The sequence below is a fragment of the Botrytis cinerea genome, chromosome 15 (assembly GCF_000143535.2).
Source record: "Botrytis cinerea B05.10 chromosome 15, complete sequence".
NCBI classification, from domain to species: domain Eukaryota; kingdom Fungi; phylum Ascomycota; class Leotiomycetes; order Helotiales; family Sclerotiniaceae; genus Botrytis; species Botrytis cinerea.
The window spans coordinates 885,601-912,515 of NC_037324.1; the positions used below are offsets into that span (position 1 = coordinate 885,601).

Consider the following 26,915-nt stretch of genomic DNA (forward strand, 5'->3'; position numbering starts at 1 on the left):
GATAAATTATAGATATACACAAACATATATAACCCAAACAAACAATCACAAACCCCCACCCACTATCTAATAAATCACGACTCGTCAAGTGATCATGAAATTTGCTATGTTATGATTTGATTTGATTCGTTTTGTTTTGATACGTTGTGATATATGCAATGCTATGCTATGCTATGATATGATATGAAGATACAAACAACCCACCCGATTTTCTCTCTCTCCATAACGCCGTCATGTCGTGCGTGTTATTCCGTGCATTTCATTATTAGACTGTGGTGTATCGATCGGTATTTTCTTACCCTTTTCTTTCTCTCTCTCTCTCTCTCTCTCTCTCTCTTTCTTACTTCCTTACTTCCTTTCTCGAATCTGCTTTTCATCCTCTTTCTCTCTTTTCTCTTCGTGTTTTGCGGTGCGGTAAACGTATTATGTAGTTTGTATTTATACAATTCTCTTTTCTGCTTCCCCCCCCCCCTTTCCCCCGGCTAAAAAACCCACACCCAGAAAAACAACCCAAACACCGCTGCGAAAAACAAAATCCACACTTTCCAACTCACCCCCGTCTTCTGGCTCATGATCAACATGCGATTCATGGTTCCTCGAATGCGCACGCGGGCGCCTTCGAAATTATCGTTCATTTTTTCGGCGAGCGCAGAGGATTCGCGGATTTCGTCGCCGATGGCGATGGTCATCTGCGGGGATGATGGGGTTAGGGTAGGGTGGGAAAGAGGGGAGAGAGGGGGAGAACGTACGGATTTCAGTTGTCGCACTTTTCCCATGATACCTTCGACTTGGTCGTTGTTTTGACTTTCGAGTTCGTTGAGTACGGCGTCGCTGTATTGGCCCCTGGGGACATACGGAGCGCTGGTTAGTTTGTTTTGTTTTGTGCTGTGTATGGGTATGGGTATGGGTATGGGAATGGGAATGACAAGGTGGGTTGTAGGGGGTTTCAGAGGGAGATGTGTGCACTTGCATTCATCATGTCCCATCATATGCTTTCGTGTCCTCCTAATCTCCCTCTCTCCAATTCCCTCACTCTTTCCAAAACTAGAACAGCACAACACAACACAACATAACATAAACCCACAATCTATCATCAAGTACATACCTACTATTCGGCGTCGCGCTCCTAAACCCCTGCGCACTCCCCGCTCTATCCTCTCTCTCTCCATACCCCCCTCCCGAATACCCTCCTACACTCCCTCCCCCATTATACCCATACCCCCTAGGCGCCGGACTCGAGCTCGCATTCCTGGGACTGGCGCCCGCGTTATAGTTTTCGAAAAGCGCACTGCGCGGATCGCGTTGATGGAGAGACGATGCGCCGAATCTGTGGAGATGCCCGAGAATATCAATATGGATTATTCAAATGTATTGAGATGAGAGTATTGGCATTGCGGAGCAGATGAGAATAAGATGTTTTTTGAGAGGGAATTTTGGCCATGCGCATAAGATGTACTTCGTATCTATGGATCATGAATTCCGAATCCCCAGTTCCGTGTTTGCGAATTATACCTACATACCTGCCTACCTACCGCATAGATTGCAGAAAGGGACGACGGACGGGATGCGCAAAGTCTCAGATTGCATAGCTAGCAAGAGCAAGAAAAAGAAACCATACACACCTATTCGCCATGATTTCGTCAAATATATCAAGTACAAAGCTGCGATCCGATTGTGTGTGAAGATAAATCAACCCCCTTCGCAATCAACAAGATAAGAAATCTAGTCTTCGTCTTTATCACTCGCCCTCGCAATCGCAATCGGGAGATGTGTTCGCTTGCTTGTTGACGGATATGGTGTTTTATATCGTGTCACTCCTCGAATAATGGTGTTTCGAAACGCAGCATGGACGAACGGGAGATAAAAGTCTAGAATCTGGCGTGATGGAATAGCTATCTTGGTAGTTTGAAGGAGAATGCGGTAACGGGTTTGGAGTTTGAGAAAATTGGACATTATCCTGGTTCTTTAATATGGGATCCTGTGGGTTTTCTTTATCTGGTTTATCATGATGGGATTTCCAGTCTGTGCAGAAAAAATTACGAGGAAGGTTTGCAAGGCTGACTGCAAATGGGAAATGGGATTGTTTTGTTTGTTTGTTTGTTTGTTTGCTTGTTTGTTTTGCTTGGTTTGTTTACTTTTCACTTGGGCAAATTTCGTGGTTTTGGAGATTTGAACTGGATGCAATGTGCAATGGACGCCCCTTTTGTTTGGTATCTAGAAGTACACACATGCTTGTGCTGAAAAACATCTTCCCTCCAACCCCTCCCCCCAGTTCCCTTGATGTCCCATATCAATCGTTCAAATCATATGCCTAGCGTCGTGAAATTTTGGTGAAGAAACGGAAAGATGTGGTATCATTAAGTACGAGCGTGAATGCGATGATGGAAAAGGTCTTGAAATTCGGCGAAAATGAGTGATTATCGAGTGAATCGAATTCCTCCAATCTACCAAAAATGCAATCGTCATTCTCCCTTAGTTTCCGCCCATCTCATCATCTTCCTCGCCCTCAGATTGAAAGTCATCATCCTCATCCTCATCATCGTCGGCTGGAAGATCTTTGGCAGCGGCAGCAAAGTCGATTTGCTTGCCACGAGTGCGACGACCTTGAATGATATTCGATTTGTCGATTTCGTTGTCTGAAGCTTCCTCCTCGACCTCTTCAGCTATGTATGTTGTCAATTCATGATCAAGAAGTAGCAGTGTCAAGTCCTTGAGAGTTTACCTGGCGGTGGGGCATCCTAAGAAGTATTGTCAGTAGGAGACAATATGCAGTACTCTCGAGTATAACTTACATCATCAACTTCCTCCTCGCTGGAGCTATCATCGCCGCCCTCACCCATGGTGACATCTTGGGGCTCAGCAGCACTCTTGCCTTTGCCTTTATCGCCGATGGCGGCCGCAGAACCGGTTTGTGCAGACATCTTTGTGAGAGGATTGGTAAAAAGCTAGCTGTTGTTGTTTTGGGGTAACGGGAAGAAGGGTTGAAGTTGGGGAAGGTGACAAAGATTGAATCGGCGACAGGAAAGTAACTAGGGTCGGGTGGTGGATGGCACGGTCCTTCGCAGCTAGTACACCAGTACTCACTCAATAGCTGCTAGATGGTATTTGTTGTCACCACTCTACATGCAAAGAATCATTATTTGGGCAAAGTCAAAGTTCATGAAGAGGGAGACGCGAAGATTGTAGCTGGGCCAAGAAAGATTCCCTGGTCTTTGATTTGTCGAAATGTACCGATTTGTGAATTTATATCAGCTATCAGTACACTCCATATGTAGGTATCCATAGTAGGCCACCTGGTGGACGGATTAGCAGGCCTTTCGCGACGGCCGCCGGAGTGCTTTCTTAGCCCCAGGAACATAAAGATTTAAGGTTAAACAACCAACTTTCTGCAATCACTCACCCTTGAAGATTTGCTTCTTGCTTCTTGCTTCTTGCTTCCGCTTTCCCACTTCCGCTTGTTTGATCAGACCGTATAATCCGAGTACTGGCCAGACGGCAAGAAACAACAATCTTCTCGGTGCCATCGAGGATAAGCAAGAAACAAGCATGCCTGGTAAGGACATAAGATTTGGCGTTACATAGCTTCACTCCAACCCCGCGTTGCAGGGTACACAAAATATGAGGGGCTAACATATTTTATCCAGATTCATCGTCAGAGCAGAACCCTTCAAAACTACCTTCCTCCCCCAGAGTTCCTTCCAAACTAGCATTTTCCAATATGTCAGACATAGATAATGATATCGCGGAGGAGGGCTATGTCGGGGCCATTGAAGATCTAGTGGAGGAGCCAGACGACATGCTTCCAGAGGCAGCTCTCCTATCTGATGATACACCCGGCCTCGAAACTCCCATGTCTCAGAGTGGAATGTTAGCTCGAGACAAGCAAAAGAAAACGGCATACTTCGATTATCTTGCAGAGAAGGAGATGAGTCAGGCAGATGCCAAATTATTCTTCCAACGCAGCCAGTTGGAAGGCAACAAAGCTGGCAGTGGCAGCAATTGGGGTAATTCTCAGAAGTCTGCAGTTCCGAGTCCTGTGTTAAAGCCCAGATCCTTCCCTAACATTATAGACTCCGAACAAGGAGGATTGAATAGATCTGGAAGTCAAGCTTCGGGAAAGAGCACACAAAATCTCCCAAATCTCAACAAACTCAGAACTGCTCCTCCTATTGGTCTGGCAGACCTTGGAAAGCATCCTGAGAGCGCTGTAATTCAAGAACCGAGTCTTGCTGCAGGCACCTTTGTTCATACTCCCGGATTACACGATAGACGAGAATATCTTCTTAAAGCAGACAAGGAAGCTAGAGATCATGCAGCTCACCCAGAACTTCCTCACGAACCTAAACCATTGCTAGAAATGGAAGGATTGCATGGTGCAGGTGCCGGTGTTGGCCTTGGTTCTGGTGCAGGCGGCTTCGCCGATTCCGACGCCCACATAACTGCAGAACTCGCATCCATCTACACTAATATTCAAAAAGTGATAGACATTAGGCACAAATACATTCGCCTGTCGCTACAAGAAGATGGTGATAATCCTAAAGACGATCCGAACTGGAGTATCTATCCACCGCCGCCCGAGCCATCTTGGCACGACGAGAGAGCAGCAACAAATGCAAGAAATAGTACAACCAATAGCATGGCGAACAGCATGGTATTGTCACCTCAAGCTGAAGCTCATAGCCATCAGCGAACAATCAGCGGTGCAGCATCAGAATTGTCACAAGCCCAGGGTACTAGTGCACGCAGTGCCCCCAAAACTCCCCTGCGTAAAAGAAAACCCGGGCAAGACATTGGTTCTGACTTCGAAATGGAAGATCTACTTCCACTTCCTCCACCTGGAGAAATGACCTTCAGACTTGATGGAAGTGGAGTGTTCCAGGTCTACGAAAACTCAAAGCTTCAAGAGCTTGAACAACCCGTAATCAACATCCCTGATATCAGAGAATTCTACATGGACTTGGAACAAATTCTCAATGTTTCATCTGATGGCCCAAGTAAAAGTTTTGCTTATCGTCGTTTGCAGTATTTGGAGGGCAAATTCAATCTTTACGTTCTTCTCAATGAATATCAAGAAATGGCGGACAGTAAACGTGTACCACACAGAGATTTCTACAATGTTAGAAAGGTTGATACTCACGTTCATCACTCCGCCTGTATGAATCAAAAGCATCTGCTTAGATTCATTAAGAGTAAGATGAAGAAAAATCCTGATGAAATTGTCATGTTCAGAGATGGTAAACATCTCACGTTAGCCGAGGTTTTTCAAAGTATCAATTTGACTTCTTATGATTTGAGTATCGATACTCTCGATATGCACGTACGTTGATGATTTCTTGGATCTTGTTACACTTTTCTAATTACTTTCCAGGCTCACACCGATTCTTTCCATCGATTCGACAAATTCAATCTGAAATATAATCCTGTTGGGGAATCTCGATTAAGAACGATTTTCTTGAAGACAGACAATTTCATAAACGGAAGATATCTGGCAGAAATCACTAAAGAGGTCATATCAGATCTTGAATCAAGCAAGTATCAAATGGTTGAATGGCGAATTTCCATCTACGGAAGAACTCTCGACGAATGGGACAAACTAGCAGCATGGGTTGTTGACAACAAACTATTCTCACACAACGTTCGATGGTTGATCCAGGTTCCACGACTGTTCGACGTTTACAAATCTAGTGGATTGATGGAGAATTTCGAACAAGTTATCATAAACTTGTTTCAGCCTCTCTTCGAAGTAACCAAAGATCCATCTAGCCACCCAAAGCTTCACGTCTTCCTTCAACGAGTAATCGGATTTGATAGTGTAGATGATGAGAGTAAAGCCGAGCGAAGATTGTTCAAAAAGTTCCCTGTGCCAAAAGTATGGGACTCTAAGCAAAATCCTCCTTACAGCTATTGGATCTATTACCTCTTCGCCAACATTTCTTCTTTGAATGTGTGGCGCAAGCAGCGTGGCTTCAACACATTCTTGCTACGACCTCATTGTGGAGAAGCTGGTGATACTGATCATTTAGCTGCTGCGGTTCTTTGCTGTCACAGTATTAGTCATGGTTTGTTGCTTCGAAAAGTACCTTTGCTACAATACATCTTCTATCTCGAGCAGATTGGAGTAGCAATGTCGCCTTTGAGTAACAATGCACTATTCCTAGCATATGAAAGAAACCCTTTCCTTTCCTATTTTAAGAGAGGTCTCAATGTCTCTCTCTCTACCGATGATCCTCTGCAATTCGCTTTCACAAAAGAGCCACTTATCGAGGAATATTCGGTCGCTGCACAAATTTACAAGCTTAGCGCAGTGGATATGTGTGAACTGGCCAAAAATTCAGTCGTTCAAAGTGGCTTTGAACATTCTGTGAAGCAGAGATGGTTAGGTCCAGACTATGATCTACCCGGTGTAAAGGGTAATACTATGGCAAAGAGCAACGTCCCAAATATTAGGGAAGGCTTCCGACACGAGACATTGATGCAGGAGCTATCTATGTAAGTCAATATATTACTTCCTTGCTAGCTTTTCAAAATACATGCAATGCTAATAAAAAAAAACAGGATTGAGCGTTACACTGCTTTGTCAACTCCAGCAATTCAAACATCAGCCCCAGTAGATGGAAGTAACTTTTTCCCAGGGCCACGACCACATTCGCCAACATCATCCATGAAAGCTTCGGTTAGCGTGGCCGATCATGGTCCCTCTCAATCATACCAACAAAATCCTGCTCAGGCTGCTCGCATCCCCCCTTCCCACTCTCAGCTACACCTAGATTCTCATCTCAAATCTCATCAGAAAGGTACTGATAGTCCATCTGGTTATGCTACGCCAAATCAACACACGCAACCAAACTCGTCGTTCAATTCGCCACTCTCAGCCAATAAGGGACGTGAAAAGTCTTGGGGACTAGAAGCAGGCTTTAGTGATCTACATCTTTCAGGCAGTGAACCAAGAATCTTCCCAGGTCTTGTCAGCAGAAAGCAGAGGAGAGAAAGCAACAGAAAGAACAGTGTGACAGAAAGTGACGAGCATGCTTTGATGATGTTAAAAAGGGGTAACGATAACAAGAGTGTAGCGACATTAGATGGAAAGCTAGATGAAGAGATTGACGCGCAAGATAGTGATGTAGACAACGATGATGCAGCCGACTCCAACTGAGTTGTTTTAGTTGGGAAGCGGTGGGTGAAGACTAAGATTTATGGGAGTACAATCTTTGATATGGCTGGGACATGATGATGGTTTTGGAATATGAATCGAGATGGCTTGCTATAGATGGTTATGCGGTCTAGTTTTTCGTGAGGACAGGAGGGACTGGCTGTGCACCGGAACCGACTCCTCTGGTAGCTTAGATAAATCGGCGTTGATGTTATTTTGATATGGATTGAATAAGGAAATGAAATGTTTATGAACATACCAGAGAATAGATCCGCTACAGTGAGTGAGTATAGATCACCGGGCCAACTTAGAATATAGAATGCATGTTTTACCAAATTATGATCCCATCTGACATAAAAAGGCAGTATATTTCGAGTTAATTGAAGGAAAATAATGGAATTGTTGTCGGTGCTAAGGAAGTGAGCAAACACGACCTGCGTGTTCTCCCCGTAGAGAGTTCTGTAATGTACCTCCGTGAAAAATATGTGTCGCAATGAGTGGGGGCTGTGAAGAGAAGCTCATTGGCTGAATTTCACCGGCGAAGGACAACCTCAGCAGGCTCCTTGCTCTTATGATTACTACGAAGACCAAGAACACCAAGAACACCAACATCATGTCACACATTCAACGATTGTTTTAAAAAGTGCTTGATATCGTTTACTATCCCCGTTTTCTTTACAGATCGATCACTACTTGAGTTTCTATACTCTGTGCCGAGTGGTTCGTTGCGAGACGGCCAGTTGTTGCTGTCTTTACCATCAGCGCCAATCAACGTAAACATCAACCAGAATGGACACACCATCAACATCTACCTCTCAAGAGACCGCTACGGCTCATTCTAAGAGAAATCGTGTTCAATTGAGTTGTACACCATGTCGACATGCTAAGCTTAAATGCGATCGAGCTCAACCGTGCAGTCAATGTCAAAAGAAGGATAGGGTAGGATCATGTTCATATCCCACGCCCCTACCTAGAAAGAAAGCCGCGATGACAATGCACAAAAGATTGAAGCACCTGGAAAGTTTGGTTAAGGATGTTATGAATTCTCAACAATCAGATGGGCCACATACTCCTCCACGTGATGGCCAGGAGCCCGAAAACCTCGTTGCCAGAGCGGAGGCTCTGGGGATCCCAGCGGAAGATCAGAGATCAAATACGGCCGGCAATTCCCTATCTAGTTTAGACAAGTCCTCAACTATCCAACAGACAACACCTCCCCCAGGGCAGATTGTAATTGGCGGGAAGGAAACACAATATGTTGGCGCTACTCACTGGGCTGCAATTCTTAATGATGTGAGAGTTTTCCTTTGCATGGAGTTGCCCGTACTGATATTCAATAGATAGGAGAAGTCAGAGAATATTTTGATGAAGGAGAAGACGATGATGTTGAAGAAGAGACTGGGCCGGAAACCACGCTGCTGTTCAACACAGATGCACCACCAACCAAAGCCAAACTATTGGCAGCTTTACCTGCCCGTAGATTCGTTGATAGGACTGTTCAAGGTTATTTTCATGGAGCCAATCCTGCATTGCGTAGGTCCCCAGTAATCTCATGAGTCGTGGGACAATGCTAAGATATTCTACAAGATATTCTGCATGCTCCGACTTTTCAAAAAGAGGTAACGTAACGTTTTCTTCCGTTTTTAAATCGATTGAAATATTAGATCTAAGAGAGACTATTCTACGGCTACCATGCTGAAAAAGTCTTTCATTTCTGTTATCGATTGCGTGCTATATAGATTGCTCTCTATCTCTTGAAACTTGATGTCCGAAATTGCTCATACTCATTAAATCGATCAGTATCTGAAATTTTGGGCCAATCCTCATGAAATTTCTCTCTGTTGGCTGGGCTTATTATATGGCATAATGTGTCTGTCTTTATTCTCCAGTTATGCAGCAGGCGAAGAAAGTCCAGATGAGCGCGCTTCTCAAATGCAAACGATACGAACATATCGACGCAACTGTATCCAATGCATCCGCCTATCGGATTACACAAAACCAGGAAAGTATACAATTGAAGCAATTCTCGCTCATTTGGAAGGAGAATTTATGCTGAACGATTCTAATCAGGTGAACTGCTATGTGGTGCTTGGTGTTGCTGTCCGGTTAGCCTTACGAATGGGTCTTCATCGAGATCCCGATAGAGTTGGTGGACAAATTACTCCGTTCCAAGGAGAGATGCGTAGACGACTTTGGGCCGTTTTGAGACAAATAGATTTATTGTCATCCTTTCATATTGGATTGCCTAGTATGGTTGAATCCGTTGATAGTGATGTTCAATTGCCCCGAAATTTGAACGACTCGGATTTCGATGAAGATTGTACAGAGCTTCCACCCGCTCGACCTGACTCAGAGGTAACATCAATATCGTACGTTCGGTTCAAGAACAAAATATGTCAGGTGTTCGGGAAAATTGCAACACATGCGAACTCATTATCCCCTCCTTCTTACGATGAGGTCATGGAATTAGATAGCCAGTTGGACGCGGTACAAGCAACTATACCGCCATCTTTCCGATTTCAACCGATAGACAGTTGTGTCGCCGACCCAGCACAGTTGATTATTCAGAGATTGAATATCGCTCACCTTCTATGTAAAAGTCGATGCGTTTTACACCGTAAGTATATTGTAAGCAATCAGGATTATGTTGAGCGAGAATATTCCGTCAATGTCAGTATCGATGCCGCAATGCAGCTTCTCGATCTCCAAAAACAGACTTACGAAGCTACACAACCAGGAGGGGTGTTAGCCCGAGATAGGTGCTTTCCATCTTCATTAACGATGCATGATTTTCTACTCGCGGCAATGATCGTGTACATGAAGACGATGAGGATACTGGAAGAAGAAATTAGAGAAAGCCCTAGGAACGGCTTGTGTCTAGGCGCCTCGTGTCGGAAACGAAAACTGGATATGATTTCTGCGCTAAAGATGTCGTCGGATTCATGGCAGGTTACGCAAATGAGATACCCGGAGTTTAAACGGGCAGCGGATGTGCTGTCTGTAATGATGAGAAAAATCGGTACGGCTTCTGTGGCACTTGGGGAGTCACAAATATCTTGGGGTATAAATTCAGGCACAAATGATACAGATTCGATGGCTGGTTTGTCTTTGGAAGGTACAATATCCTCAATCATTGCAAGACTCTAATGCTATCCCCATAGCTAACATGTTATTGCCATCTTATAGATAGATTCGCAATGAACCAAGCCACTATAAACCCGCTAGAAGCGGTCCCGTGGTCTATGGATTCCTCTGCTCCCGCTCCAAATTCCTCCTACATGAATTTGGAGACCACCCAACCTATTCCCCCTCAAACGGATTCTCTCAACGAGTCTGCACCGTTTGATTCTTTGATGGATATCCCTACTGACTTTGACTGGGTATGTATCTTTTTCTTTTCGGATCAGGGTTTCAGTAGTCCAAACTGTAGTCCGGCAATTGGAAGATTTCAATATTTGAGATCAATACAAGATTCAAAATGGGATTCAATTGAATCTAGATATCCAGAGTTTTTGATTGTCGGGCTGTGGCCTGGAGCATGGAACCTCAGGCGCATGGATATTTTAGAATCATGAATTCATGTGGGCTTGTGAAATGAACATTTTACTAATGAGAAAATAGGAATTGTTTGACAGTCATATCAGGGCAGATGCTAATCAGTTACCGATGCATGATCAGCATCTTCCGGATATAGACCTTGGGGTGGAGGGGATGAATGATTTTGAATTTGGATTTGTACAAGGGGATTGTGGAAACGTATGAGGAGGATCATCAGGAAGCTAAAGAATGATGCACTGTAGTCGAACAATTGATACACTCCTCTATTCTGTTCGAATTATATGCATAGATGAATGACATTCTTAACGTTATTGACTGGCTTCAGCATGGTCTGCATCTTAATTATGGTTGAAAAATCACCAATCAAGCATCGAAATAAATGGCAAAATAGTTAGAGAAGCGGGAGGAAGATAAGTTAAAAGCAGAGCAAAAGAATATGAGGAGAAACTCTTCAGTGAGAAAGGATAGGAGACGGAAAATTAAGATGGCTCCGGCAGAAAGAAGGGATCTCAACAGATTGATAGCTCTGCGAAAAGTACGGCTACTATCATTCAGAATGAAGTATCATTTGATGAAAATTAAGGAGAAGAGTTACTAGACTGGGCCTGGAGCACGTTTGATCGAAATCATTGTAAGTCAAGTATTAGTCTACTCAACTTTAGGCGAATTATACTCCTAAACAGTTCTAGACACCCACTCATATATAACCAATTGCTTGGTTTCATTTCTGACGCGGCAGGTAGGTCAACGTTAGTATACGTATACGATATTCTCATAAGCTATTCTGAAAGCCAACAATCCAACAGTTTTTTGAACTTTTACTAGAACCCATTGACATGGTAACGACGTCTCTGAGTCTTGCCGGAATGATATATCCTCAAGTCACGCAACTCTCATACATCCACCCCAGTATACTGGCTAAATCTGATTAGTGCTTATGGTACCTGCATGAGGACTATTAGATTATCTAGTGGTGGGCTGTAAGGTCATCCAACAGTGGAATCTTGGTTAGCGGACTTCGAATTCGTTCAGTGGGTAGGTAGATAGGTAGTGAAAGCCAACAACTACATTACCTTTCAACGACTATAAATTCTCTCTTCACACTCGCATTCCATTCACCTCCACTCCCACCCAAATCCGCAATCCAACCCCCCCAAAATGTTTTTCTAATACTCCATCCACCGAGTCCCCTCCTCACCCATCGACACCCCTCCCCCCACGCTCCTCCCCTACCTCGCCGGCAAATTTTCCGCGCTCCGACTCTCCGCGTTCCTCGACTCTCCCAACTCCTTCGCCTCCACTTTCGCACTCGAATCGCTCTACTCTTCCTCTACCTGGCTTTCGCGTTTTTCGCGTCCCAACTCCCACTATTTCCTCGCCGTCGCGCACTCCTCTTCTTCTCCCCCAGAATCCCAAACCATCGACACCGGTCTCCTCGTCGGCTCCGTCCAACTGTAAGGCCCATCCCCCGCATCTTTTTTCACGCTTCCTCTCGGCGGGGCTCCGCCCCCCTTGCCCGATACTCAAGAATTAAAATACCAGATGATCGCGCTGTACTCCTCGTCATCACACCGCAGAAGAGGACTCGCGAAAATGCTCATCCAGGGCGCGATTGAAAGCGCGCGGAAACAAGCACGGCGAGATGGAAAGGAAAATGTACGCATCCGTGTGTTTATCCATCCGGAAAATCTGACGGTGAAGAATCTCTATGTGAGTGTGGGTTTTGTGGAGAGCGGATTGTGTACTCTTGCGGAGGCGGTGGTGCAGAATGGAGATTCGGAGACGGTGCCGCGGGATGGGGGGAAGAGTGATCCTGAGAGGTGGTTGAAGATGATTGGGGTTGTGATGGAGTGGGCGGGGTGAGAGGAGGGAGGGGAGGGGAGGATGTGTTGTTTTTGAGGTTGGGGAATCGGGATTGGTGCTGAGGTATTTGCGAAATAGGAAATGTGACCTTGAAATAACGATTATACTGTATGTGTGTCATAGATTGTTGACTGTTAATGCATATTTTATCTGCGCATTTTCTGGATGAGATATTCGAAATTGCGAGATTCATGAAATTTCATGACTGATTTCGGTAAGTTGCTCGGTAGCACGCACGAGAGATAACCATCAATAGATGGATCAGTGAATGATGTCATGATCTTGGGAATGGACTATTGTAAGGCTGGGTACCTATTTAGTATACTTTACTGTGATAAGTCCAGGGTAAACAATAACTCACTACCTAGGTTTTGTTGCTTTTATATAGCCAAATAAATGAATGGATGAAGAGAATCATTAGACGAGAGTCGATCTCTTTTTGCCACGTGAAAAATAGCTCGTGGCCATCCATCGGTGATACAGTAAGTGAAATGAACTTGCCCAATAACAAGCATGTAGAAAGATGACTTGTCATATGTGTGTATAAAATTATGAAATGCCTGCATAAATATCAGCATCCAAATCCCACCTCCCACACCCTCCATTTTCTCACTCCATCCCATCTCATCCCAGCATGACCCTCGCCCCCAAAACCTTCCCCCAATTCTCCCTCCTCCCCCTCGAACTGCGTCTCAAAATCTGGCATCTAGCCCTCCCACCCCGCATTATCATTCTCCCGCGCCTCTCCTACAAACCCCTCCGACCCAACCATTCCCAACCCCCCACTCCCCGCAATCCATATGAGAAACGAGAATGGCTCGCCCGCAACCAACCAACCTATCACGGTCTTCCCATCTCCCCCCTTGAATACGCGACTACTCGTTATCACATCCCTTCCATCCTCACTACAAATCGCGATGCGTATACTGCTATCCGTCCTCTGTACCGACGGATGTTTAACTGGAGATCTTACGAGACGGATTATTGGGATAATGAAGGCCAAGTGTGGTTTAATCCAGAAATTGACATTCTAGCTCTGGGGATGCAACTGCCCGATGTGTTGGGATGGAGCTGCGTATTTCGATATCGAGAAGATTTAGCACGTGTGCGTTTCCTAGCCCTGTATGATATCGTAGGAGAGAGAAGTGGGGAGTCTCGAAACATCGACTCGCAGGAGGAAATGGAAGAACTAATGCGGGGACTACCCAGCACAGTTATCCAACTGGCTTCTTTATGTGTGAGGATGGAAAAGTTCTATTGGGTGGTAGAGGAAGAAGAAGAGGGAGGAGAGAGGACGTTTCGTGAAGAGCTGACTTTAAGACGCGGGGAGATGTATGTGCGGAGAAGTTTTGATTTTCTACGAATGCGTCGACCAGAATCTGTTGCCCATACTCAAGATTCAACTGAGCCTCTGCAGCCAGAAAAGATCCGCACGGTATTGGATTCAAAAGAGAAACGCGAGAAGTTGAGAGTGGAGCGAGAGAGATGGCAAAGAACGATATGTTTGCGATCTACCCGAGAGTTGAAGATCGAAAGAGACATGTATAAATTTCCATCAACTGTACCATTTATAGTAGATGACTACACCGAGGCCGCGCTAGATCGGCAAGTTAAGATCTTTCGCAATATGGTTGGTTATCGATATGTCCCGTGGAGATGGTGTCGTGTTAATAGCAATGTCCAACCCTGGGGGAGATATCCTCATTACGATGATTGTACATCATATATCTCGGGATGGAGTCCGCCTAAAGGTATTTTCTTTTCTTTTCTTTACCAATAGACATCGTTGTCTATCAATGATGATCACAAGACTCGAGGATTCAAGATGGAAGTCTCTAGGAACCCCTACCATTTAATCCTCTTTACCTAGATCATCTTCCCACCACCCCTGAAATATTCGAAAATTCCTAAAGGGGGGGAAAAAAAAATAACATGTATCTAGCAAACACCTCATGGCAATACCAATACACGAGTATTTCCAGCTCTCGGACCATCTTACCCTACTGCACATGTACGCAATGCTGGTCGACGCCCGAAAAGAAAGATCTCTGGATATCCTGCAACTACGGTCGAACAATCTGGTTTTCTCGAGCCACTCCGATTCTAACATGTTCAAGCTTGGCTTTGGAGATTTCCTATCTATTCTCTTTGATATTTGGCTTTGTGTGGATTTTGGTATGGATTGCAGTATCAAAGATATAGAAGCAAGACGACGATCCAAAAGTTCAAGAATCTACTTTGTTTTTCTCATTCTTTGCTTTTCATGCATGGAGTTGTACTGCGTCGTTTGTACCACCACATGAATCCATTTGTCTGTAAAAGCAGCCTCCTGATCAACAACTTCGATGCCACGAGATCACGCATGCATGTAAGCTGAAATAAGCCCAACAAAATAAATACAACAAACCCCAAAGCACAAGCACAAGAACAAGCTATTTCGTTTCATCGTAACAGAGAAGTATCATACAGCCAGCAGTCCTTCTACAAAATGCTAGACGCAATAAGCATCATCATCTCATTATTCTCCTCTCTCGTCTACCCATCTCTCCTTTCCCAACCCAGCCCGCCATGCCGCTACCTCCCAAGCGATCCCCTATGGCCCAGCCAAACAGCATGGGAACACTTGAACCAAAGCATATCCAGAAAACTGATCCGTGGCGTTCCTCTAGCCCAGCCCTGTTATGCACCTCACCCAGACATTAAAAAATGCGTTCAGATCCAAGAATCCTGGCTCTTCCAATCCGCATTGTGCGTAGCACACTCCGACTCAAGAGAAACCTTCATGCGATCAAGAAAGCTAATGTGACTAGTGAGACGGATCCCGTTAATATCATGTCGCCCTACTGGCTTAACAACTCTTGCTCTCCGTTTCTGGGATCAAATACGAGCAGCATCTGTGCGCTAGGAAACCTTGCTTCTTTCGCTCTAAACGTCAGTTCCGCCTCGGACGTTATTGCTGCGCTCAAATTCGCACGGGAAAACAACATCAGACTTACTATCAAGAATACCGGCCACGATTTTCTCGGACGCTCAACAGGCGCCGGTTCGTTAGCTTTATGGATGCACAATCTAAAAGATATAAATTTTCTCAACTACAGTAGCTCTTTATATACAGGACCTGCTGTGCACATAGGTGCTGGAGTTCAATATGCTGATTTATACCCCCTAGCCCAAAAACACGGGTATCGAGCCGTGGGCGGTTCGTGTTCCGGCGTCGGGTTGACAGGAGGTTACACGCAGGGTGGGGGCCACGGACCACTTATAGGTGCCTATGGAGTAGCTGCCGACCAAGTACTAGAATGGGAAGTTGTGACTGCCACAGGACAGCATCTACTCGTTTCACCCACACACCATGCGGATTTGTACTGGGCATTGAGTGGAGGTGGAGGTGGAAATTTCGCTGTAGTGCTTTCGATGAAGGTTCGAGTCTATGATGATGGTCCTGTGGCGGGTGCGGCCTTCTCTTTCGAAAATGCTAACAGTACTGCGTATTGGATTGCTGTTGGTGCTTGGTTACAAACTTTACTTCAGATGGATTCTATTAAAGATCTTACCACAGTCTCGACAATTACAGCCGAGAGGTTTTTGCTGAACTTCGCTTTATTACCCGACGTCACCACAACGGCGATAATCGACACTGCGTTAAAACCATTTTTCAACAGGCTGGAGGACCTAGATATCACCTTGGACAACGGCTATGCCGCTGAAGTCCATGTTAACTTTGCCGAGTCTTACGATCACTGGGTCTCACAAGCAGAGACTAGCAATACCTCGATAGGCGGACGAAATATTCCACGCTCTACAGTGCAAGATAACGCCACTCTGCCTGCACTCATTTCCGCTTTTCACGATATCACGGATGAAGGAGGAACTATCTTCCTGACTGCGGCAAATATTACTCATGGAAACTATACTCCTAACGCCGTACTTCCAACTTGGCGTGATGCCTTGTTCGCCGTGGCATTCTTGAAACCGTTAGCCGAAAACGCTGAACTTCATGATATCCGTAACACTCAAGCACAATTGAATAGTTGGCAAGAAAAGTTGCGAGCTGTCACGCCTGGAGGAGGCTCATATGCTAACGAAGCGACATGGAACAATCCGTATTGGAAATATGATTATTATGGGTCAAATTATAAGTCATTATTAGAGGTGAAGAAGAAATATGACCCGGAGTTTTTGTTTTGGGCAAATGCAGCAGTTGGTAGCGATTTATATTGGAAGCTTGATGGGAACGGGGCATTGTGCCGTATATGATGCAGGAAAGAGATTTAAGAAAGTATTATTTCGGGTCGTTTATCCGTCAAAAGCATGATTGAATATCAACATCTTACAAGAATGCGGTTTATATGTGATTTTGAGCACCATGTGGGAACGAATGACGCATAAACAATGCGATCAGGATGGTATTGCTGCAATGTTGTACCTGAGTGCAGTCAAATGCTGTGACATGCCAATGATGAAAGGGAGTAGATCTCTGGACTTTCTGAGGTCTCCTTGAACACCCCAAGGCCCAAATTTCGTCAACTTTGAGTCTTTGGGCTCTTTTTCCAATTCTCACTGACACAATAACCTCTTGCTCTCTTGATCTCCAATCAAACAAAGAACACAGCGTCCAATAGAAACAGCTTCAGAAAACAGAACGATAAGAAAGTTGAAAACAGGAAATCCAATTGAATGGAGGTTGTCAAAAAGAGCATCCTTGGATTCGAATCTGGAAGGTAGGATTCATCTTTTCTCTGAAGAATAGATTGCTCAAATACTGTTGGATAGTCGGAGTAAACACAGGTTGCAATTCGCAAATCACAAGCTTCAGATCAATGAAGTAAATGATACAGAGGCAGTGGTGATGAAAGGAAAACAAGTAATTCGAAAATAATGAAGTTGTATAAAGCCACAAGAGAGCAAAGTCCATTGTAACAAACCAAATTGTTATACATGTTCGTACACATCTAACGAAAACGCTTACCGAACGACATTTATTCACATGCTTGGTAAATGAGGAAACCCATTTTGATCGCAAAAAACCCCATAAAAGCCACCCCAAACAGAACAATGAATTGAAAAAACTGCATCAATTTATATTCCAAAATCGACACGAAGTATAAAAAAGCGACAGTGACCTACCTGGCTAATCGATTTCCACGTTCCACGACTTTTTTTTTTTTCTCAATCCGCCTTACCTAAGATCATACGTTTCCCTCAGCCACCCGCCGATAACAGGCTCTACCTCAATTTGATACTCCAAATTTCCAATTCTTTTTGTTGCACGTCTCGCAACATGGGATATGTCCAAATACGGCACATTGGATATGGGAAAGGAGCATCGTCTTTTGGGGATTGGCATAGTGATTGATCACTAGAATATTTTGTTTTGGGTAGAACCGACGCCTTGAGAAGGTTAATGTGGTTCTGCTGCATAATTTGGGTATTGATTCGTCCACTCGGTGTCTGGATCCAGCACTTTGTCTGGGATTGAAAATTGGAATATTGAAATTGGGGAAATTATGAGTGTCGATGAAGAGAGTGAGGAAGTCGTGGTTTGAGATCGAAAGAGTTGTGTGGATGGAGAACTATAAATTGATTAATAAGAAGATGCGGAAGGCCCAAAGGCTTTTTTCCCCACTCCACCGAAGTGGCGACTTTTCTACATTTCGCCACCCTCGGAACCGAGAAAGAGCTTCGGTCCCGAGAGATGGCGCTTTGAGCCAATTAGAAGTCGACGGGAGTTCAGAGAGTCCCGAAGCCCCGAATAATTCTTGGCTTCGAGTCATCTTCACTAGTTTGACTCACTCTAAAACTATTCCAATGGATGAGCCACACTTGTTGAGGGGAAAATGAAAGCTTACGCCACATTAATGCTGTCTGCTTGACCGACGCGCGGCTGCTTTCAGCTTAATCACCAACCACAGCTCTTCAGTCTGGCGTATTCCAAGGCTCGTACCATCTTTGTGTGGGATACGTCAACATCTTGTTGACTGAAAATAGGTAGGTTTGTGTTTCGTTGCCGTTTTTGCCTCCCCGCTAGTTTTGGTGTTGAGGTTACGCACCTACTGGCTTGCCTCGAAGTCTGATGGCCGTGGGAAGAGGTATATATTCCTTGATTCCACCCTCGTTTTTTGGATTCTTTCCTTACTCTATATCATCATCATCATTGTCAATTCATCATGGAATTCAACAACCAAAACAACAATCAACAAACAGGTCCCTTTTGGGATTTTGTACGCTCAATGCAACCACAAAACTCTGGAGCTGGTGTCGATCACCCTTCGCAAGAGTTCAATATGCGGGGTCCACCAGAAGGGCCTCATGGTCCTCATGAATATCATGGACGGCATGGTCCCAGGGGTGCTCAAGGCCCTAGGGGTGATCATGGTCCACATGAATTTGGTCCATTTGGCCCATTTGGGTTTCCTTTTGGCGGACCAGGACCATTTGGAAGAGGTGGGTTTGGGCCAAGAGGAAGACACGGCCACAGAGGTCACCGTTCCTTCTCTCCAGGTAGAGACGGAGAATACACCGAGGGAGAAGGTAAAGACGGATTTCGAGGACATCATCATCATGGCAGAGGCAAACATGGACGTAGAGGCGGAGAAGAATCTGGTGAGGAAACCCCAACTTCTGACACTGAAGCAGGAGAGGAATCTCCAAGGCCACGTCGGGGCCCTCGAGGTTGTAAAGGCAAGGGACATTGTCGCAGAGATGGAGAGACATCAGGTGAAGAGTCATCGGATGTTGAACTAAGAGAAGGATCAAAAGGCCCGGAATCATGTCGAGGACCTAAACGTCATGGACGTCATGGGCCAGGCAGCCGAGGAGGATGGGGTGTTCGAGGTGGAGGTAGAGGTGGGCCACACGGAGGACCTCATGGGGGACCACATGGTAGGGGAGGACCTCATGCTTGGGGTGGACCTCACGGACCTCACGGAAGACGCGGCCCACCTCCATTCGCCGGCCCAGGTGGCCCATTTGATTTTGGTGCAATGATACAAGCACTCTCCTCTCACCCAATCGCACAGGCATTTGGCGTACCTGCCGCTCAACGCTCTGGCGAAACACTCGTTCCCGAAGATGCTGACACAGAGAACTCTTTTGTTCCCCCCATTGACGTTTTCACCACTGAAGATGCATATGTCCTCCACATTGCGCTCCCGGGTGCCAAGAAAGAAGATGTAGGTGTACACTGGGATGCTGAGAAAGGAATGTTGAACATGGCAGGTGTGGTATACAGACCAGGAGATGAGAAATTCCTGGAGACTCTCACAAAGAAGGAGAGAAAGGTGGGTGCTTTCGAGCGCACTATGAAATTGCCCCTCAACGAAGAAGATAAATCCGAAATTGATGGTGATAACATTACCGCCAAGTTGGAGGATGGTGTTTTGGTCGTCACTGTACCAAAGTTGGAGAAGGAAGAATCTTGGACTGAGGTCAAGAGAGTCGATATCAATTGACTAGATTTGGATAATAACACAGGGTCTGTTCGGCTTAGCTGGGAGGTTTGATTTTACATCGTTCTCATTTCACGGATTCTTCTTTCTTAATAGTTAGGGTTTGAATATTGGCATCGGTATCGTGATTGGATTTAGCATAGTTACCATAAAAGGTCCCTTGGTGGACTGGAAAATAACCAAAAAAACGCCACTCGGCAACATATTAATTCTGAGCATCTTCCATTAATCAAGGTGACTGTAGTCTGAAGTGACTGAGAACTTGTTCCACGTTAAGCCTGTCGACGGTTAGGATGAAGCACTTCTGCCATGCTTCAAGTGCAAGTAAGTTCACTGTGATAGAAAGAGTCTGAAGCAGTAGGCAAGGAAAGAGAAGGGATAGACGAGAGACCGAGATAGTTATGATTTGATGCCGAGAATGAGAATCGATGAAAACGAATAAGCACGAATAAAAATCCACGTCCAGTTTGTCAGAAGGGAAAAGGCAAACGAAACGATACATGAAATAAAAATACAACACCACGCACGATCCACAGGCAAAGTATAATTCGTATTCTGAAACATTCACATACCAATGAATGTGTATTGGAGAGCAGGTCTGGCACAGGCAGCAGGCACGTGACCATGCGAGAGACAGAAAATACTTTCAGATGGAAGCAAGAGCGATCAATAGCCGGCGTCAAGATCAGACGATTGTTGGATTAGAGTGCAGAAAATTCAAGTAGAATATGGGTATGCGATTCGCAATTATATTGTATCTTGCTTGATCGTGTGAAGGTCGGCACCATTGGTAACGCATCTCACAAGGAGGATGCAGATAGCAGCTTCCAAAGTACACTTTCAAGGGACGACGCGTACAATAAGTACCATGAAGACGCGATGCTCAACGATCCATGAAAGCTGTCTCTCTCGTATTAACTACATATGTCCTTTTGATAATCTTACAAATTTGCTTCAATTCTTTTTACCATCCGTGAAACCCAGACCCAAACAAGCCAACCATCCAACCAGCCATCCATCCATCCATATCCATACTTAAACACCGGCTGATAATTCTTGCAAAGCTCCGGCCGCTTCCTGCTCTGCTTTGGACAACTTTCTCCGTGACAACTTTGCATCATGCTCCGGATCGTCGAGGGATTTCCGTTTGTTGTGCTCGGAAGTTGGGCGACTTGAAGCTGATGTCGACGTGGACGCTGGAAGAGCTTGAGGCGTTACTGTCAAGACAAGGTTGTCGATGAAGTTACGTAATTGATCGAAGTGTTTTGATTCCTCTTCGGTTTGAATGCATGCTGGCGTTGGAAATTGGGATTCCGATGCAGATGCGTTGATAGCTTTGATTTGGTGAGTTCAATCGTTGATTTCGAAGCAAGCAAAAGAAGAAAGGAAGATGCGGATATACATACCTCTTCTCACGGTGTCTTGAATCAACTGGTGGCCACTGTTGCCCGGAAAAGCCAGCAAAACTCGTTGAAGTGCGACATTGAGCTGTGTGCATGTAAGTGAGTGTTGCTGTGAGAAGCAGGCCGGCGAGAAAAGACATACATCTCGAATACTTTCATCTTGTTGATAATTCATCATGCTTATTGAAAATTTCAAAGTCAACCACTTCATTCACTTATTTAAAACACTTCGAAATTGACATTTACCTCTTCCACCGCGTGAAAAAGAAAAGTCATTTATTGATTCTGGGAGAGGGACTGGATCTGGGGCGGAAGTATTGTTGATTCAAATCATCGAGATTTCACATGATGAGGATGAGAGGAGCAGAGAAGAGAAGAGGAGCTTTTCAGTTCTTAGCTAGCCAAAAGTTAAAAGCCTGGCTGTGGAAGACTGTGACTGTGTGTGGCTTTGAACTTCCATTTATAAACATTGTGAGACATTTCAAGCACTCAAACATGCAAACGCCACAGGTGGCGCAACATGACTACTCCTCGCACGTGTGCTCTGTCTGCACGAGGACGGACTAGGTCACCGTAGCCGCAACCGCACCCTCCACGGCAGTATCCTCTGAGAGATAATCCGGTTTCCCCCACAACCATTTATCTTCTTATTTGCAAACTTTCTTCCTTATCGACTTTTCCATCAAAGCTTTGCAAACTCAAGAAACACAAGGAATCGCAGAGGACGTGAGCGTTACAGAGCAGGATTCAACGACCCTCACTTATCCATTACCCCTCATCACCTTCATCTTTCATCTGGTGTCGTCTGTAAGCTCGCGCCAAATCAGAAGATATTCTGGATGCAATTACCAGCTAGCTAGCTAAATCGATTGAGACATAGAATTGGTGACCGGTACACGATTCTACGTCATTGTCATCGCACACCTCTGCCAAGCATATCAACATACTAAGCCAACTGCCCGTCTCAAAGTATCTTCTTTAGCCAGATTTCAAGAAGTGTTTGACCTTTCGCGACCCTTTATTCATTTTTATTCTCCCCCTATACCCCGTTTTGCTCGCCCACCTGGCTGGATTGTTACTTCGCATTCTCATAACTTGTCAGCACACACAACAGAGAATAAGCAAACATCATGTCAGATGAACTCAAATATCTGCAGGGGGGCTTTGATCCCTTTACCCTTACAATACCTCAAATTCGCTCTATTCTGGTCACATATAATATCGACTATCCATCCAGTGCGAAGAAAGCGGAACTCGTCGACATCTTCAACAAGGATTTAAAACCACAGGCACGAAAGATACTGAACGAAAGAGCGAGTGCGAAGAGAACGAGTCGAGGAATTGTTGATGCGGATTCGTCACAAGAGAGCAGTACTCAGGAAAGCACAACGGAAAGTACACGGGAAAGTGATGTAATCCTGCCACCACCGCGGACACGGGTTGTGAGACAATCGCCTGCAAAAGTTAGAGCATCGGTGGATATTAGCGATGATGAACCAGCGTACAGGAATACCAGGAGATCAACTAGGTCTATCAGCCCAGTAAAGAGAATGCCTAGAGCTAGTAGTCCTGTGAAAAGGACACCGAAACCGAGCGTTAAACACCCTAGGCAGGAGGAGGAGTCTCTCTCAGACGACGAGGACGTCCCGCAGACTGTGAGAAAATCGAGAAAAAGTACAACAGTTCAAACGCCGATGGTTGGGGCAAGAGACAATCTAGATGGCGTGGTACAGAGCAAAGACTCGCGAAGAGAAAGCAATTTCACCCACGACAATCCTTTTCAAAAGGGCTCGCCACCTAGAAGGCCTATATCAAGCCATGATAGTAAGAGAAAAAGCTTGGGTGGGAGTGCTATGAAGGAAATGGAAAAACGAAGGAACTCGATTTCGAGAAGACTCACGGCGACTCCACAGGCTAATAATGGAATACACCCACCAACTTCTTCCACTTTCGAAATTCCTGTTAGTAGGCTGGATGGCCTGAATGATTATGACGAGAATGGAGTAGAGATTAGTGAGGATTTTACTCCAGAGGCACAATTCGAGCTCGAGCGTGAGCAACAGAGAGGGCGCACTACAATTCAACCTCGACGAAAAGCATCAAGCGGTGTCAGCATGAGTGGACCTATTTGGATGATTCTTCTTACGTTACTTGGTGGTTATGCTACTTGGTACAGGCAGGAGAAAATTGCCGTAGGCTTCTGTGGAGTAGGTAGAGAAGCGCATGCGATAATACCCATCAAACCAGAACTTCCGGACTGGGTACAAATAATCGCCGAACCGCAGTGCGATTTTTGCCCACAGCATGCTTATTGCAATGCCAACTATGAAGTTCAGTGCGACCAAGATTTCATTCTTAAGCATCATCCTCTCTCATTAGGTGGATTCTTACCACTTCCGCCAACTTGTGAACCTGATGGTGAGAAACAGAGGCGCGTCAAAGCTGTAGCAGATCGAGCTGTTGAGGAATTAAGAGAAAGAAGAGCAAAATGGGAATGTGGTGATTTGACAGATGAAGCTGGTGTACCCGAACCGACCGCTGAGATTGATGCCGAACTTTTGAAGAAAGAAGTTAGCCAAAAGAGGAGAAAGGGCATGGGAGAGGCCGAATTTGAGGAATTATGGCTTGGTGCTATCGGAGAGATCAAAGGGAGAGATGAAGTAGTCGTCGGTGCTGATGGGTAAGTTTAAAATTCCCTTCTTCTTTGACCCCTGTCACTCTTTGTACATGTATTCTTCTTTTTACTATACAATATCTTCTGACAACTCGGTTCACTAATCAGGTTAAACATCCCCGTTGTAGATCAAACACCCTCACAAGTACGTCACTCGCCCGTCTCCCCCTCGTCTGCGCCGTCAAGCGATCCTTCAGAAACACATTGGCAAGATATTATCTCGAAATTGGATCTCTAGCTCTAGCCTCTATTCTCTTCCTCTCCGCCCGCTCATCGATTCGTAGTCATGCAGCTACAAAAGCTGCAATCCCTGCTTTGGTCTCACTCACTCTTCAACGTCTCGCTACTCAAGCATCCCTTCATGCATCCGACCCAGATGGGTTTAAAGATGGTTGGATCAGTATAGGCCAATTAAGAGACGACGTTCTCCGCGATGAACATAGTTTGAAAAAGCGAGAACAAATTTGGACGAAAGTCAAGAAAGTAGTGGAGATGAATTCGAATATTAGATCTATGCAAAGGGAGAGTCAAAATGGTGAGATCTCAAGAGTCTGGGAGTGGATTGGTGCGTTGGAGGATGTGGATGGCAGTGTTAGGAGAAGGAAAAGTGGGAGAGGAGGTTGGAGTACGCCGGGGAGGGAGCGAGACGATAGGGAGGAATTGGAGAATACAATTACACCTAGGTGGGAGGAACCAGGTTCGAAGGGTGTTTATGCTTGAGGTGTGAGGGTATTTATTAGGAGTCTTTCTTTCATTCAATTCAAGAAAAAAACTTGGTAACGTTTCATTCTTGAATATCGATATCCAGATTTCCTTTTTGTTGTTTTAAATTTTTGGATTGTAAGAACTGGTGAGCGTGATGAGTACATGTAGCGATGAGGTGATGGTATTAGCGGGCAGGCATCTGTTTCCAAGATCTAATTGTTGGGACTGGGAACGTTATTCATATCCTTTTCATCGATGAGCCGGATATCTTGATCTCTTTCCCATTATGTGTTGGCTGGTCGATGATTATTTATTGATTGATTGGTTAATTGTTTCGAGTGAGTGAATGAATAAGTGGGCGGCGGGCGGTGGGTGGTAACTAATAAGTGTGTATGTATGGATGGGGGTTTGGAGAGATCTTGATTTTTGATATTGTTTGTGACTTTTCTTATTTGATCTGATCTGGTTTGGTTTGATTTGATTCTTATATTATGGCGGTGCGGACTTAGTACTGTAGGAGATAGGAATGAGAAGGGATAGACGATGGGATAGCTGGATTGGGAGGAGGGGGTGTGGAGAGATGGAGAGATGGAGAGATGGAGAGATGGAGAGATGGAGAGATGGAGAGATGGAGAGATGGAGAGATTGTAATGTAATATATGTAGTACATGATGTAGTTAGTATATAATCCAATACTATTATATTATAATATAACACACACACTGTAACATACCACAACATAATACAGTACTACGCAATATGATATGATATCTATATGTATATGTATATTACATTTAGTTGGAATGATTCGTGATGCTATGTGACGCGAGGACTTTGCGAAGCGGGTGTGAATGGGTGTACTGGGATTAAATATTCTATTTTATGAGGATGCTGAGGATTTTTGGGGGGGGGGGGGGGTGAAAGATAAATGGATGAGATGGATGGATGGATGAAATATCTTCATCTTTATCTTTGCTGATGCGATGTGATGTGATGTGATGTCGATTTCGCATATCCTCACTCATTCACTCACCATTTGCCAACTTTTGCGATGAGAACCTAAGATGCTTGAGTCGAAAAGAAAAAATTGGAAAGTTACATCTATCATGTATGTATGTTGTTTATTCAGAGTATATATAGATAGAATGAGATGGATAGATACCTAGATAGATGATGGGACATTCCACAATTCAATATCGCCATAAAAAAAAAACGGTAAAATACTCTCTCATCTCTCCTCACTCTCTCGCTTCCTCATCTGCTACCGTACAACGCGCGCCCGCCCTACTTTTCCCTCCTCCTCCTTCTTCTCCTCGACCTCCAAAAATGCAAAACCTACTATTAAGCGCGACTTCTCGCGCTATAAGGGGGAAACCAGCACCACAGGTTTTTTGGATTAGTAAATCAATATCCCACACGCGCCCACACCCGAGATCGATGCGGGATCGGAGTGGTATATTCTTGCTTCACTGGGCGAACTGTCTTGAGCGAGTGGGGTTGACCACTCTGCCAGTTGGTGGGATGTTGTGGTGGGAGGTGTGCTGTTTGAGTATATCTTTATTTGGCAAGGGTGAGAAGTGGTGAATATGATACGGGTAGAAGGATGGATTGGGTGGATGAGTGAATGTGGTGGGTGAGATGTCGCCGTACTGCGGTTGTGTGAAGTTGGGGGTTTGGGTGTGAACGCAGTGAATGACTTCAATCCAATGGCCACTGTGTTATAGCCCTAAACGAATACGAAAGAGACTAGCTCTTTCGAGTGGCCCTTATATAAAGCCACTATTTCCTGTACATAGCTAGCTCTTTAGACAGAATACAATATTGTCATTTAGGAACTTCAATCGTAGGTGCTACGCCACCCGTATCCTTCTGATACAAACAATTTGCTTGGTTGTTTGAAAGACTGGTAGATATTGCAATCTAGAAATGTTAGTATTGAAAATGATAACTGAATCTATCAATCGCCGTCATTGCGTTTCGGATTGTCAAGTGGCAAACATATGGCTCCTAATTTAGTCGTGGATGAACTGAGTTTTATGCCCACCCTTGGCTGTCTTGTGCGTCGACTGCCCGTGTAATCCTATCAGCATTATCATCGTCAATACTGTAAAGAT

General features: G+C 44.9%; 9 protein-coding genes across 14 annotated transcripts; 6 read left to right on the plus strand and 3 right to left on the minus strand.

Annotated features, from left to right (window-relative positions):
- Nucleotides 1-102: 102 nt before the first annotated feature.
- On the minus strand, nt 103-2,053 carry Bcbet1. Its single transcript, XM_001547386.2, has 4 exons — nt 1,623-2,053; nt 1,106-1,327; nt 750-843; nt 103-689 (listed from the first exon to the last, which is right to left on the minus strand). Exons 1-4 carry the CDS (start codon nt 1,631-1,633, stop codon nt 483-485), a joined length of 534 nt encoding a protein of 177 aa, XP_001547436.2. The 5' UTR covers nt 1,634-2,053; the 3' UTR covers nt 103-482.
- Nucleotides 2,054-2,143: 90 nt separating this feature from the next.
- On the minus strand, nt 2,144-3,281 carry BCIN_15g02500 (hypothetical protein). Its single transcript, XM_001547387.2, has 3 exons — nt 2,793-3,281; nt 2,723-2,738; nt 2,144-2,663 (listed from the first exon to the last, which is right to left on the minus strand). The coding sequence occupies exons 1-3, from the start codon at nt 2,919-2,921 to the stop codon at nt 2,473-2,475; spliced, it is 336 nt and encodes a 111-aa protein (XP_001547437.1). The 5' UTR covers nt 2,922-3,281; the 3' UTR covers nt 2,144-2,472.
- Nucleotides 3,282-3,298: 17 nt separating this feature from the next.
- Bcamd1 lies at nt 3,299-7,484 on the plus strand. Its single transcript, XM_024697488.1, has 4 exons — nt 3,299-3,553; nt 3,645-5,317; nt 5,369-6,489; nt 6,556-7,484. The coding sequence occupies exons 1-4, from the start codon at nt 3,547-3,549 to the stop codon at nt 7,151-7,153; spliced, it is 3,399 nt and encodes a 1,132-aa protein (XP_024553304.1). The 5' UTR covers nt 3,299-3,546; the 3' UTR covers nt 7,154-7,484.
- A 174-nt stretch (nt 7,485-7,658) lies between these two features.
- BCIN_15g02520 (hypothetical protein) lies at nt 7,659-11,007 on the plus strand. Of its 2 annotated transcripts, XM_024697489.1 has the most exons (6): nt 7,659-8,443; nt 8,491-8,683; nt 8,738-8,769; nt 8,951-10,265; nt 10,337-10,530; nt 10,772-11,007. In XM_024697489.1, exons 1-6 carry the CDS (start codon nt 7,940-7,942, stop codon nt 10,910-10,912), a joined length of 2,379 nt encoding a protein of 792 aa, XP_024553305.1. In that variant the 5' UTR covers nt 7,659-7,939; the 3' UTR covers nt 10,913-11,007. The 2 variants fall into 2 exon arrangements, with proteins under 2 accessions (XP_024553305.1, XP_024553306.1); XM_024697490.1 differs by having other exon boundaries at nt 8,738-10,265.
- A 1,843-nt stretch (nt 11,008-12,850) lies between these two features.
- BCIN_15g02530 (hypothetical protein) lies at nt 12,851-14,835 on the plus strand. Of its 2 annotated transcripts, XM_024697491.1 has the most exons (2): nt 12,851-14,322; nt 14,514-14,835. In XM_024697491.1, the coding sequence occupies exons 1-2, from the start codon at nt 13,206-13,208 to the stop codon at nt 14,771-14,773; spliced, it is 1,377 nt and encodes a 458-aa protein (XP_024553307.1). In that variant the 5' UTR covers nt 12,851-13,205; the 3' UTR covers nt 14,774-14,835. The 2 variants fall into 2 exon arrangements, with proteins under 2 accessions (XP_024553307.1, XP_024553308.1); XM_024697492.1 differs by having other exon boundaries at nt 12,851-14,835.
- A 37-nt stretch (nt 14,836-14,872) lies between these two features.
- On the plus strand, nt 14,873-16,906 carry BCIN_15g02540 (hypothetical protein). Of its 2 annotated transcripts, XM_024697493.1 has the most exons (2): nt 14,873-15,319; nt 15,382-16,906. In XM_024697493.1, the coding sequence occupies exons 1-2, from the start codon at nt 15,060-15,062 to the stop codon at nt 16,826-16,828; spliced, it is 1,707 nt and encodes a 568-aa protein (XP_024553310.1). In that variant the 5' UTR covers nt 14,873-15,059; the 3' UTR covers nt 16,829-16,906. The 2 variants fall into 2 exon arrangements, with proteins under 2 accessions (XP_024553310.1, XP_024553309.1); XM_024697494.1 differs by having other exon boundaries at nt 14,873-16,906.
- A 1,415-nt stretch (nt 16,907-18,321) lies between these two features.
- On the plus strand, nt 18,322-20,222 carry BCIN_15g02550 (hypothetical protein). Its single transcript, XM_001547393.2, has one exon. It carries the CDS (start codon nt 18,739-18,741, stop codon nt 20,020-20,022), a length of 1,284 nt encoding a protein of 427 aa, XP_001547443.1. The 5' UTR covers nt 18,322-18,738; the 3' UTR covers nt 20,023-20,222.
- A 526-nt stretch (nt 20,223-20,748) lies between these two features.
- Nucleotides 20,749-21,839, minus strand: BCIN_15g02560 (hypothetical protein). Of its 2 annotated transcripts, XM_024697495.1 has the most exons (4): nt 21,669-21,839; nt 21,565-21,601; nt 21,426-21,507; nt 20,749-21,353 (listed from the first exon to the last, which is right to left on the minus strand). In XM_024697495.1, the coding sequence occupies exons 2-4, from the start codon at nt 21,595-21,597 to the stop codon at nt 21,055-21,057; spliced, it is 414 nt and encodes a 137-aa protein (XP_024553311.1). In that variant the 5' UTR covers nt 21,598-21,601; nt 21,669-21,839; the 3' UTR covers nt 20,749-21,054. The 2 variants fall into 2 exon arrangements, with proteins under 2 accessions (XP_024553311.1, XP_001547444.1); XM_001547394.2 differs by having other exon boundaries at nt 21,565-21,839.
- Nucleotides 21,840-22,094: 255 nt separating this feature from the next.
- BCIN_15g02570 (hypothetical protein) lies at nt 22,095-25,531 on the plus strand. Of its 2 annotated transcripts, none has more exons than XM_024697496.1 (2): nt 22,095-24,102; nt 24,205-25,531. In XM_024697496.1, the coding sequence occupies exons 1-2, from the start codon at nt 22,553-22,555 to the stop codon at nt 24,332-24,334; spliced, it is 1,680 nt and encodes a 559-aa protein (XP_024553312.1). In that variant the 5' UTR covers nt 22,095-22,552; the 3' UTR covers nt 24,335-25,531. The 2 variants fall into 2 exon arrangements, with proteins under 2 accessions (XP_024553312.1, XP_001545274.2); XM_001545224.2 differs by having other exon boundaries at nt 24,225-25,531.
- Nucleotides 25,532-26,915: the final 1,384 nt, after the last annotated feature.

Excerpts from the sequence above, each read along its gene's own strand:
- Bcamd1 (XM_024697488.1), top strand. Across the intron at positions 5,318-5,368 it reads TCGATACTCTCGATATGCAC|GCTCACACCGATTCTTTCCA; the intron begins GTACGTTGATGA and ends ATTACTTTCCAG. Across the intron at positions 6,490-6,555 it reads TTGATGCAGGAGCTATCTAT|GATTGAGCGTTACACTGCTT; the intron begins GTAAGTCAATAT and ends AAAAAAAAACAG.
- BCIN_15g02560 (XM_024697495.1), bottom strand. The coding sequence starts at position 21,597 with ATGAATTATCAACAAGATGAAAGTATTCGAGAT. Across the intron at positions 21,508-21,564 it reads AAGATGAAAGTATTCGAGAT|CTCAATGTCGCACTTCAACG; the intron begins GTATGTCTTTTC and ends ACATGCACACAG. Across the intron at positions 21,354-21,425 it reads TCAAGACACCGTGAGAAGAG|CTATCAACGCATCTGCATCG; the intron begins GTATGTATATCC and ends ACCAAATCAAAG.
- BCIN_15g02540 (XM_024697493.1), top strand. The coding sequence starts at position 15,060 with ATGCTAGACGCAATAAGCATCATCATCTCATTATTCTCCTCTCTCGTC. Across the intron at positions 15,320-15,381 it reads TGGCTCTTCCAATCCGCATT|TGAGACGGATCCCGTTAATA; the intron begins GTGCGTAGCACA and ends TAATGTGACTAG.
- BCIN_15g02550 (XM_001547393.2), top strand. The coding sequence starts at position 18,739 with ATGGAATTCAACAACCAAAACAACAATCAACAAACAGGTCCCTTTTGG.
- BCIN_15g02520 (XM_024697489.1), top strand. The coding sequence starts at position 7,940 with ATGGACACACCATCAACATCTACCTCTCAAGAGACCGCTACGGCTCAT. Across the intron at positions 8,770-8,950 it reads CTCCGACTTTTCAAAAAGAG|TATCTGAAATTTTGGGCCAA; the intron begins GTAACGTAACGT and ends TAAATCGATCAG. Across the intron at positions 10,266-10,336 it reads GGCTGGTTTGTCTTTGGAAG|ATAGATTCGCAATGAACCAA; the intron begins GTACAATATCCT and ends GCCATCTTATAG.
- BCIN_15g02530 (XM_024697491.1), top strand. The coding sequence starts at position 13,206 with ATGACCCTCGCCCCCAAAACCTTCCCCCAATTCTCCCTCCTCCCCCTC. Across the intron at positions 14,323-14,513 it reads GGGATGGAGTCCGCCTAAAG|CAAACACCTCATGGCAATAC; the intron begins GTATTTTCTTTT and ends ACATGTATCTAG.
- BCIN_15g02500 (XM_001547387.2), bottom strand. The coding sequence starts at position 2,921 with ATGTCTGCACAAACCGGTTCTGCGGCCGCCATCGGCGATAAAGGCAAA.
- Bcbet1 (XM_001547386.2), bottom strand. Across the intron at positions 844-1,105 it reads AGCGCGACGCCGAATAGTAG|GGGCCAATACAGCGACGCCG; the intron begins GTATGTACTTGA and ends GTATGTCCCCAG. Across the intron at positions 690-749 it reads AAGTGCGACAACTGAAATCC|ATGACCATCGCCATCGGCGA; the intron begins GTACGTTCTCCC and ends TCATCCCCGCAG.
- BCIN_15g02570 (XM_001545224.2), top strand. The coding sequence starts at position 22,553 with ATGTCAGATGAACTCAAATATCTGCAGGGGGGCTTTGATCCCTTTACC. Across the intron at positions 24,103-24,224 it reads GTAGTCGTCGGTGCTGATGG|ATCAAACACCCTCACAAGTA; the intron begins GTAAGTTTAAAA and ends TCCCCGTTGTAG.